The 12,191-nt window shown below is 39.4% G+C and overlaps 1 protein-coding gene across 1 annotated transcript in view; it reads right to left on the bottom strand.

Moving 5' to 3' along the window:
- The window catches only part of zmp:0000001082 (integrin alpha-D), a 37,901-nt gene that overhangs the window by 5,006 nt on the left and 20,704 nt on the right, over positions 1–12,191 (bottom strand). Inside the window, exons 14-24 of the mRNA XM_041784913.1 lie at positions 11,850–12,047; positions 9,919–10,049; positions 7,335–7,492; positions 7,075–7,241; positions 6,637–6,753; positions 3,462–3,532; positions 3,236–3,377; positions 2,334–2,429; positions 2,099–2,178; positions 1,895–1,975; positions 1,729–1,804 (exon numbers count right to left, since the gene is read on the bottom strand). Of these exons, the coding sequence (XP_041640847.1) occupies positions 1,729–1,804; positions 1,895–1,975; positions 2,099–2,178; positions 2,334–2,429; positions 3,236–3,377; positions 3,462–3,532; positions 6,637–6,753; positions 7,075–7,241; positions 7,335–7,492; positions 9,919–10,049; positions 11,850–12,047 (1,317 nt within the window). The remainder of the gene's footprint in view (positions 1–1,728; positions 1,805–1,894; positions 1,976–2,098; positions 2,179–2,333; positions 2,430–3,235; positions 3,378–3,461; positions 3,533–6,636; positions 6,754–7,074; positions 7,242–7,334; positions 7,493–9,918; positions 10,050–11,849; positions 12,048–12,191) is intronic.

Here is a 12,191-nt window from a genome sequence, read left to right on the forward strand (position 1 = left end):
GTCAATTTATTAGAATATCACAAAACAAATGTACAACTAGAATGGCCATCTGAGGCAGCAGACCCACGCCGAAGCAGCGCCACCGAGGAACTCACGCTCCCATTGATTACTATGGTGTTCAAAATTTCGAAGTCCGACAAAAACCAAACGGGTGCGCGGATCATCACCAAAATCTAACTGATTCTTCCTTGTCACTATCTCAATATTCCCTGAAAGTTTGGTGAAGATCCGACTTTCCGTTCTTGAGTTATCTTGTACACATACAAACAAACAAAGATACGAAACCCTTTACATAACCCCCTGCCGATTTCATCGGCGTGGGTAACAAAGGATATATGATACAGAAATGTTGACCTGGCCAGAGCTCCTTTTGCACAAATTACTGCATTTCAATACGACGTGGCATGGAGCCAACCAGCCAGTGGGACTGCTGAGGTGTTTTGAAGCCAAGGTCACTCTGACAGCAGCCTTCAGCTTGTCTGTATTGTTGAGTCTTGTGTCTTTCATCTTCCTCTTCACATTTCCCCAGAGATTCTCTATGAGGTTTAGGTCAGGCCAGTTGGCTAAAGTTTCTGGTGGTTTTGGCTTCATTGTGGGCAGGTGCCAAGTCCTGCTGGAAAAGGAAATCAGTATTTCCATTAAGCTTCTCATCAGATGGAAGCATGAAGGGCTCAAAAATCTCCTGGTAAAATGCTGGATTTGATAAAGCACAGTGGACCTACAGCAGCAGATGACATGGCACTCCAAACCATCACTGCCTGTGGAAACAGGAAACACTGAATTCCAAGCACCCTGGATTCTGGGCCAGATTCTGGGACCTTGATTTCCAAATGGAATTCAAGTTTACTTTCATTTGAAAAAGGATTTTGGACCACTGAGCAACAGGCCAGTTCTTTTTCTCCTTAGCCCAGGTGAGACACTGATGCCATCTATGATTCAGGACTGGCTAGACACATTTGTAGCCAATTTCCTGGCCCCATCTGTGTGTGGAAACTCTTGATCCACTGACTCCAGCCTCAGTCTATCCTTCTAAGGTTCCCTTAAGTTATTCTTGTTAACCCTTTCAATGCCTGTGGGCTGGCTCCCTCCAATCTTCCTGACCTTTGACAACCTCATATTTGTCAGATCCACTGATCCGTTGCTTCTGACTGTCCCAAGGTCAAAGTTGTGGCTCAGGGGTGACCAAATCTTTTCTCTGGAATTCTCTTCCTCCCCATGCTTGGCTGTCCCCTTCACTGCCTGTTTTTAAATCAAAACTCCTCTGATGGAGAGTTGATGATTAATATGTCCTTGTTTTTACATTGGTTCTGTGTTTAATTGTGTCTTTACTGCTTTTAATTTACTGTACAGTAATTTGGTCAGCTTTTTTAAATGTGCTTTGCAATTTAAATTTGGATTAGAATGGAACATTTTACAGGATTTTGCTATTAAAAAGTAGCTTTTGCCTGGTGTAATACTAGCACAGAGCCTGTTGATGTTACCAACGCTAGCACTGTCACATTTTTATCTTACAATCTGCACAAAACATGCACATAGCTGTCACCAGTGTAACTGGTTAGAAATTAAAGATGCAATGGGGCCCTAAAATATATTGAGAGGGTGTTGCAGAAGCTCTTATAGGATATTAATTTTAATGTTAAATGTTCTGTGTATACCCTGGGAGTGTATATGTGAAAATGGGGAAATGTTTCTACCCTGCTTTGTTGTTTTTTTAATTGTCTGCCTTACCTTGTACATTGTAACCAGTTTTTTCGGTTCAGCATCATCTGTTGTGAAGTTCAGATATGTGACTGAGTCTTCTTTCCTAAAAATTTACACAGAATGAGCACAGTTGATTATTAAAGTAAAATCAGGCACATGTATATTCATCACTTAGTGAGAAAGGTCCTCTTACACAGTCACTGCCATTTTAACTTCAAACTGTACTGGGATGCTCTTCGTCATAGAGTTGTTTCCAGTGGAGTTTGTGTTATCGCTGAGGATATAAATGGATAATTGTGAATGATGAACATATACAACTTTAATTATATGAACATCATTTGTATTAAACAGACAATGATTGTGCTTTGTTCTGAATGTTGAATGAGAAGGCTTCTACCTGTTTCCTGTGATAGTCACTGAAATGGTGTCGTTCCACTCGTAGTCAGTCCTGATGTGGAAAGTTGAATGAAATGTCGCCTTTACAGAAAACAGAACAATGATGTCAGATTTGACTCAGAGAGAGAGGGGAAATTCTTGATTCTAAGGTGTTGAATGTGCAATTGTAAGTTTCTTCATGCTTATGAAACTAGACTTCTGTTGGTAATGGGATGGCAGGGTGCAGTATGACTCACCGCTGATTGGCTGCGGTACACAGGGCGACTGACACCGCAGATTGTTTTGTCAATTGCATCTAGATCATGACATGTGTGAAGGGTCGGTCTCGTCGACTGTTGAGTCAGAAAAAGGAGGGATCTGATTTCAGTGTGAAAGAATTATATAACACCTTTGATAACACTGTTATAAATTACTTCACATATCTGTTTCACAAGTATGAGGATAAAACATCCATCAAAACTTTAGATAGTCTCTTGATCACGATTGGGAAGTGCAACCAATGATCATGAAGGCGTCAGACCGTGAAAACAGGCTGTACTGTTATCGGGGCTTTTCAGGGTAATAATTCCTGATTAGTCAACAAAATAGATTTACTAGTTCACTATTGTAGATATTGAAACTCAAACTAAGCTTATTTTTAGTAAAAACATTTAATTGAACTTATTTTAAACCATATTCATCTGACAAATCCAGATTATAATATTTCAAAAAGGCAACCCAAGTAAATGCAAAATGCAGTTTCTAAATAACTATTTTATTTATCAAGGGGACCCTGTGTGAAAAACTAAATGCCCCTTTTTCACATAGGGCCAGGTAGGTTTGGATTTTTCCCCCCTTGAAAAATTAAATAATCATTCAGACGCTGCATTTTGTATTTACTCGGGTTGTCTGTGAAATATAAAAATTAGTTTGATGATCTGAAACATTAAAGTGTGATAAATATGCAAAATAATCAGAAATCAGAAAGGGGACAAATACTTTTTCACGGCACTGTGCATGCTTTAATATTAATGGGATTTAAGACTTTCAATTCAAAAGCATCTTTATTGAATATCATAAGCATACTGTAAGTGTGAGAAAACGATGTAAGATGACCAGTAAGTACGAAAAACTCTAAAGAGTGAGACCTTTGACTCACCTTAGTCAGAGTCATCATGGAGAAGGAGAGGCCTGGTGGGTAGTACATCGTAAGGCTGGTGTTGTACGAGTCATCCCCCTGATTGGACAGCTTGATTGTGACATTGAAGTAGCTATTTTCTGTCACTAACAGTGTTGGGGTCCTGAGAGAAAGACGGTACATCTTTAATCTGATCATCTCATGACAGTGTAACAGATGCTGTGCTGTGTTTGCCAGATGTACGTACATGAAGTTGAAATCCACCTCAAGTTCAGCAATACAGGTGTCGTTTCCCCTACATTGCTTCTCAAAGGGAATCTGAAAAAGGAGACGTTTCTGTGAAAGACACACTTTAAATCCTGTCACAGTGGTGTTAAAAACCCACAGGTTTCCTTTTAAATGCAACAGAAAAAAATCAGGTCACAAAATTGTTTTGTGACCTGATTGTTTGAAAAAAAAAACTGTACTGGGGTTGTTACGATTTGACTTAAATAACAGGAGGTAGCTTATTTTCACAGCATCAAACTACAACCCTGATCCCAGAGAAGTTGGGGCACCTTAAATGTAAATAAAAAATGAATGGAATAATTTGAAAATCTCATAAACCCATGTTTTATTTACAATAGAGCATAAACAACATATCAGATGATTAAACTGAGACATTTCATGAAAAACATTAGCTCATTTTGAATTTGAGGGGGAACAAAAATCAACTTGCCCAAATACCCATATCATAAATGGGTGGGAAAATATTATCACATTTATTTTAGAGAATTTTTCACAGAATCAGCTTCGACCAGAGGTATCTCTAATGACTGAGGCTTTAGCTGAGGATGGTGATGTAAGATATTACTACATGCAACTCAGATATGATGGCAGCTAACCTGACATGCCAGATAGACTGTTTCATCCATTGCATGAATATAGTTCACAGTCATCTGGGAATTCATCATAGAAAGCGTTTGGTAAGCGCAGGACTTTCTTGAAAGGTAAGTGGAGGAATGTTCTGTCACATTCATGATGGTCCAATAAGAGCAACAGGACAAAATAGCTTACTTACGCGCTGCTCCTGAGCCAACAGGCTACTGCTGCTGTAAGTGCTAATGGGGGAGCTTCTTGGTGAATATGGGACCTTCCACACAGAGATGAGTTCAGGAGTATCCACAAAATTATTTCATCATCTCTGTGTTTGGGAGCCCGAAAGTGCTACTTTTTTAAACCGGGTCCCAGAATGAACTAGAAAAGTACTCAGAGAGCGCAGATCTCAGCCATTGGCCTTATCTCCCAATAGTGAAGAATCCTTTAAAAGATTCCTGGATCTGTCCCCATGTGCCCCCCACCACAGCATTCGCCGATTACTCCCTCCCTGGTGGGGTGGAAGAGGGTGAATATTCCTCTATTCCTCCCAGCATTGAAAGTATTCTTGCTACAATTTGCTGTCTTTCTCTCTGTTACGATCCGACTTATCTCCTCAATCGGGCATGTGTATTTCAAACTCTATAAACTCCAGAACTTTGAATGGAAACACAGTCAAAATGCTGCTGGGATTGAAGTTACTCATGTCTGCCATCTCCTGGTGTAAATTGGTAACACCACAGAGTTCCACCATTAGCCCTATCACCCAATAGTACAGAATTCTTAAAAAAACTCCTGGATCCAGACGGTGATCTGGATCACTCCCAAAATCGAATTAGTTCTTCTTTTTGCCATTTCTGACATTTCCTGAAAATTTCATTAAAATCCGTCCACAACTTTTGGAGTTATGTTGCTAACAAACTAACTGACTAACTGACTAACTAACACGCTAACAAACTAACAAACGAACAAACCCACCCGATCACATAACCTCCTTGGCGGAGGTAATAAACCTGTATATGGCAACTGTTTCATCTCCGTGTGTGCAACCAAGTACATCTTCCCTGAGACAATTACGTCCTAGCTCGCCTAACCTGCATGTGTGAGCCCAGCCAACAACAGCATCAACAATAGCAGATGACATGATTGTGTTTGTGTCTTCTGCTCCTCAACTACCACCATGAGCAACTGATGTTCATGTAGAACGGCATACGCCACATATTATTAGATCCATTATGGAGTGCAACCAGAAGGGCAGCCAGGACAAAGTTTTAGGCACACTATCCTCATAATCTTCTTCTCTATTTCAAGTGCATTTCTGTGGCAGCATTACAGCACCACTTACATGCATGGCATACATACTTCACTGTTTTTGGTCATTTTTAATAGTTTAATGTTGACACATACATTTCATTAAACAATCCCATGTTTATGGAAAACATTTTCCAAAGAAAAAAAGAAATAGCTTGTTTTCATCTCCGTGTGGACAGGGCCTAGAATTAATGCTAAGGCCTGTCTGGAGACGTGCAAAGACATCTCTTCTGCCAAGGCGAGCTTTCTGTGTGGCTCTATGCTCTGGTTTGAATCAAAAATGTGGTCCAGTTCTGAATTAACTAAGCTAGCAGCTATCACAGTAGCAGCCATTGGATACACTGGCGAACCCCACCCATGACGATCACAAACCCATGTTGAAGCAGACCGAGAGAACATCTTTTCTGTCACGAAACCTGTAAGTCTCTCTCTCTGCCCTTGTTTTAATAAAGGCATGCTGTCCAGTTCTGACAAAACTGTTGTGTGGCTAAGTCGGACCTAATCACGCCATTAGTAGCCATTGTATACCAGCACTCACACAACATCTAACCCCTTCCCCCATAACTCACAAACTCATGCCGAAGCAGGTCTCAGAAGAGCAAAAACATCTTTCACACCGTTAAAAGCTTTTGGTGTTCTTTTATAAAGAAACATGGTCCAGTTCTTATTCAAACTGACGCTTTCCTAAAGTTATATCCAAGCTAATCACTGCATGGAGGCAGACATTGCAAACGGCTTTAAGGACAACTAAACCACGCCCATAGCCACTGCTTAGTTCTCCTCAAATGATGCTGATTGGTCTGAACTGTGTTTGGTGCGGCACAGATGTCATAGATTGGACCTTTTCAAGATGGCAAAACCATCTGCTTTACAAGCTTAGATGACAGCTGCCCATGCGTGCAGAAACTCAAGAGTCTCTGCCATGTTTATGGAATGACATAACACGTTCTTGTCATTTTTCACATCATTAAAGTGTATTTTCATGAGCTCTAAAACCTCTAAATTTTAAATATGTTAGATCTCACTGGTTTCACTGGAGCAGCGTGACATTAAAAATAACTTAACGCTGAATTGTAGGGTCACAGATGCCCTCCACTGACATTGAAAAACTGTTTGAAAAAGGTTCAAAAGAGGCAGCCTCACAAAGTACAAATTATGTCATATGTTATAGTCTGTTACTAGTTAGCATGAAGAAATCTGAACTTCTTAAAGCACACACAAATGGAGAAAGATGTAAATGATTTGAGTGTGCATACCTCCACCACAGCTTGCCTTTTGCTGTCCACATTTAGGATGGCACTTGCATTCTCACTGTTGTCTTGGGAAAAATGTAATTTGACAACGATGGGTGACAACGTGTCTATCACACATTTCTGCAAGAAAAAAGATATGTCATCTGCGTATTGTTGAAGTGAATGTTATCTTTTAAAAGTTTGGTTTAAGACAAAAACCAAAAACTAACTACAGAGCAGGAGTACACAGATTATTTTAAGTGTTAATGTTGGTGTTTCAGTCATGAAGATGAATGGTAATTATGACTGTAGTTTTACAATTGAAGGGATTGATAAATATGAAACAAAATGTAATGACTTTGACCTCCGCCTCCTGTGATCTCATATGCATACCCTCTATAACTAGATGTAGTTTATATGCACATATAATATGTGAGGAGGAGTATTATAAAGTCTCCATACTGTCATGTAGATGGAGTAGTTGAAGCAGGTGTTTTCATCCCCCAGCTCGTAGGTATGGGTATAGTTCCTGGCTTTCTTGTCGCGTGGACTGAAGAACCCTCGAGATGTTTGTCTTGTTGGATCCACATCCAGCGCGTATGAGATGTTCAGTCTGGAGTTTATTTCCGCTGCAGAGAAATACAGTGAAATTAAGTTAAACTAATGGATAGAGTGTGAAATGTCCGCTGATGTGAACAAAAGACATTATAAAGTGTACTTACCTGCTTTGCTCTTTGTTGTTTCCACCTTTTTAAAGCATGCTTGTAAGGTTATCATCGACAAAATTTCATCTTTGTTGCCCAAGCAGTCAAATTTGTCAGTGCTGATCTCCTTAGGTTGAAAAGACAGACGTGCCATGATGTTAAAGACAGGTCTGGAGCTGAAAGACAAAGATACCATTGATTAAAGTATGACAATTTGATTGTCCATGCCTGCACATGGTAACAGCACACAGTTATTCTTCTGATTACAACTGGGATGGGCAATTTTGGTTACTAACTGGGCTATATTGATTTTATTCTCCAATCAGATTCAGGGGTACTCTATTTAAGACAATTACTTGGATACTAATGAAAGGAGCAAATGTATTGCTTTTATCAGAATTAATCATACAAGCATCTATTGTGCATTTAGAAACTATTCAGACCCCCTTCACTTTTAAATGTCCTTATGTTGCGTCCTGATGCTACAACCATTTAAATTCATTTTTTTCTCCCATTAATCTACATTCAGTAACCCATGATGACAAAGTGAAATACAATTTTTGTAAGAGAGGTGACCAAGAACCTGATGGTCACTCTGACTGAGCTCCAGAGATCCTTGTGGAGATTGGACAAAGTCCAAAAGGACAACTGATCTGGGCTTTTGGCAGTTTGGCTAGATGGAAACCTCTCCTGAAAACACATGAAATCACTCTTGGAGTTTGCAAAGAAGCCCAAGAAGAACTCTCCGACTGTGAGAAACAAGATTCTCTGGTCGGATGAAACCAAGATTGAGTTGTTTGGTCTCTATTGTAAACCTTATGTCTGGATGAAACCAGGCACTGCTCATCACCTATCTAGTACCATCCCAACATTGAAGCATGTGGTGGCAGCATCATGCTGTGGGGGTGTTTTTCATCAGCAGAGACTGGAAGACTTTTCAGGGTTGAGGAAAAGCTAAATGGAGGAAAGTACAGAGATATCCTCAAGGAAAACCTGTTTCACAGTGCACAGGACTGGGCCGAAGGTTCACCTTCCAACATGACAACAACCCTAAGCACACAGCCAAGACAACACAGGAGTGGCTTAGGCACAAGTCTGTGAGTGTCCTAGAGTGGCCCAGCCAGGGCCCTGAGTAGAACCCTATATCTGGAGAGATTTTAAAATGTTTTTACACTGACGGTCCCCATCCAACATGACTGAGCTTGAGAGGATTTGCAAAGAAGAATGGCAGAAGATCCCTTGTGTGCAAAGCTTGTTCCACATATTCAAAAAGACTCAAGGCTGTAATCACTGCCAAAGGTGCTTCAACTAAATACTGAGTAAAGGGTTTAAATACTTATGTCAGTGTTACATTTTTGTTTCTGTTCTTTAATGAATTTGAAAAAAATCTAAAATTATTTTCTGACTTTGTCATAATGGGTTACTGAGGGAGAGAAAAAATGGACTGAAACATTTTTAGCATCAGGCTGAAAGATAAAAAATGAAAAAAGTGAAGTAGGTCTGAATACTTTCTGAAAGCACTGTAAATTTAGAAGCTCAAATGGAAACAGTGATGCTGATTTTAATGTTATAAACATAACTAAAGCCAAATGAAACTACTGCTTCAATATGATGATCAGTCTTTACTCAAGTTGTATTTCTACTTTCTTTTCCAATATGTTACCTAATGACCAGAGGAGCTTTACAAAAACACTTAAAGCCAATCGTTTATTGTAAAAAATTGCAAAAAACAAATCCCCTGTAGATAATCAAAGAATATGATGGAAAACTGCCATTTTTAAAAAGATCCTAATGCATTTGGTCTTTGCGTTTGGTCAGGTTGAAATCCTATATGGCAAATTTGCATGTTTCCTAATTTTTTTCAGGTGTTGATTTTTGATAATAACTTGCAGCCATATTGAGTAATGACTGGTGTCTGTAGGGGGCTCCCAGTTTCAGTTACCTCCCCTTGCTCTTCTTTTGCAAAAACTTGATTGAATTTGTTAAAGCTATAAATACTTTAACAGGTTTAAGTCAGAGCTGTTAAAGAAAGCAGAACAAGAAATCTCACAAAAAAAGGGAAAAACAGACCATGAGAAAATTAGACACTTTTTATTGTAAAAGCTTGTGCCTACACTTTTTAACTGATCCTTAATCCTAGTTTTAAAATCTTCTCAGCTATTTTGAGATAACCCTGTAGCTCAGAAATGATGCAGCAGGAAAATAGTATTCTATGAAACATGGAGTCTCAGTCTTAAAGTCACGCATGATCTTGTACTTCCTTTTGTTTGCTTTGTGTTAGCATGTGAGATTATGTATTCTGTGATGTTTTTGTGTGTGTGTATTTTTGAGTTTTATGTCTTTGAAAAGCCCAGCTTGCAACAGACATTGTAAATTAGCTCAGGCCATAAACACTGTAGTAAGAGTGAATCTATTACATTTTATACTTCCTACTATCAAAGTAAGCATTGAATGAATTAACAAAGTTCTCAAGAGACCAAATGTTACAGCTACCGACCCTTTTAGGATCCAGTGATGAATATAAAAAGAAAACTGGTCTTGTAAGGATGTACTAATGTTCCATCCTTCTGCTGTATAAATGAGACCAACCAGCATTCCCCACCTTAAAACAACAGCCTTGCCCTGGGATCCAACTACGATATCTGGGAGTCCATCCTTTCCAAGGTCGATGTCCCCATCGATGGCCTGTCCAAAGAATCTCAGCTCAGAGTTTATTTTCTGCCCCATGATTCTCTGTAATAACAAAGATTTGACCATTTAACAGAAAGGTTTAAACATGAAAAATCCTTTGGGATCAGGTGTTTTTAAAGGTTTTATCCCAAAAAAATCAGATTTGATAATCCACTTTAGTTTACCTAGATTATGTAATACTGCTCACTTGGAGAAGAGTTCAATATAATACACCTGACCCAAGCCGGACTGTTAAGAATGACCCAGTCTGGATTACCAGAGAAGGAGTTTAGACTATAGGCTTAGTCCACAGTTGGCAAAAAAACCCTACAAACCTTTAATGGTTACTTAAGTATTTTTAAGGTGGTTGTATTAGGTACTTTGCAAAAATAGTGGCATCAACAACTCGCTGCTGTTCTTTGGTCTTTTAAAGAAGAAATGTCGTCAAGTTCTGATAAAACTGGCGCTTTAACAGCATCCACGCTAATCTCTTCAGCCATATCTGCATCGGTTTCTTGTTGCTGCTTGCTTATGTCACGACTCCACAGCACCCTAAAGCACTACCCCTCCTTGTTGATTGGTCCTGTCACTTTCTAACTGGGCCCAAATGGTTCAGACGGCAGCTTTGCAAGATGGATTCGCCAGTGAGAAACACGGAAACAGGCTTATCCATCTTTTTTGCAAGGTTACAAAAAAACAATGTCGGCTCAATTGGACGCTATATCAAAAAAATTTTAACATTTTATTTTTCACTCAGAAAGCCTCTGTGTTTTGGCACTATTTTGTAATGTGAGCTTTGACTACCGAGTATGTGCTCTTCCACCTCAGCATATCTAAATAGTTGCTTGGGTCTGGGGTATTGTACCAATTTAACCATTTATTGCCATTTAATCCAGGTAATTGGTAAGATGGTAATCTAAAGCAAATGTCCAGTAGTTATTCTAAATGGCAGGAATTCTTGGGGACTGCGGATCATTTAAGCATATATAGTCTAGCTGAAACTCTGATTTTGACCATTTTCCCATCTGTTAAAAGAGAGGAGGCAGGGTTTACGAACTATACTACAGCCAGTCAGCAGGGGGAGTACTAGCTTCACTCCCAGATGACTGTTGCTCTGTCCATCTTAGATACAGTCTAAGAATATGAAAAGTTAAACTTGATTAAATTATTCACGTCTACCAGTCATGTCATACTGAGAATCACTTCTGAGTTCATTCAAAGCCAATTTTACTCTGGTGTGCATGGGGAAAGCACATTTGTCCAACCCCAATACTTCTGGGCTACTCTTTTAGATATAATTTCAAGCACAGTATTTGATTCAGTGATAGAAATTCAGGAGAGGGGATAAAAATACAAACACAAATTTTTTGTTGATTTAGTCGTCATTGTCAGTGATCGGGTTTCAACAACAGTGATGGTTCTGCCCACCCTTTGCTGTTTGAGGAACCCAGTTCATCGCATTTTATTAAAAAAAATAAACAAAAACAATAAATCCACTTCACATTGATGAGAGGACTGAATAACAATTTTGGAATACTCTTCACTAAGACCCCAAAGTTAGACTTTTAGCAAGTTTTACAGCAAAGAAATCCTTCCTGGATGACAAATAAAACTATGGACTATAAAAACACATCAACCGTGTGTCTTTGTTAGTTTTGATGCACAGTTAGAGTTTGTATATTTTGATTGAATCCATTTATTTACTCATGCCACCACTTAACAAGATGAGTCAAACATAGCAAACCATAGCAGTACCCAAAGAGCACACGCCTATGATCACCACAAAGACCCAACAGCACTTCAACTCCTTTGTCTCCATTTCTAAAAAGACTGAACATATTCTGGTTCATGTCCAGTCCTTACCTGGCTGAAAGTGCTGCGCATCCCTCTGTGTCGGTCACCGAGGTAGATGTACATGACCCCCCTGTTTTCATCCTCCATGGGAGCTCCAACAGCAACGTCCCTCAGTCCGTCTCCATTCAGGTCTGCAAGGCTGGATATGGTGGTGCCAAATCTCCCCATAGAAGGAGCAGTCACATCTTGCTCCTTTATCAATTGCTTCTGAAATGAGAACATATGATGAGTGATGAAATAAAAAAAAAAATACAGTTATTGGGGTGCCAGAAGTCTTGTGGTTTTGTCAGTGTATGATGTGTACAAAGGCTGATGTCCTATAAGCAGGTGGCAGAGTTTAAATCCAGCCTG

This window comes from Cheilinus undulatus, linkage group 4 (assembly GCF_018320785.1).
Source record: "Cheilinus undulatus linkage group 4, ASM1832078v1, whole genome shotgun sequence".
NCBI lineage: Eukaryota > Metazoa > Chordata > Actinopteri > Labriformes > Labridae > Cheilinus > Cheilinus undulatus.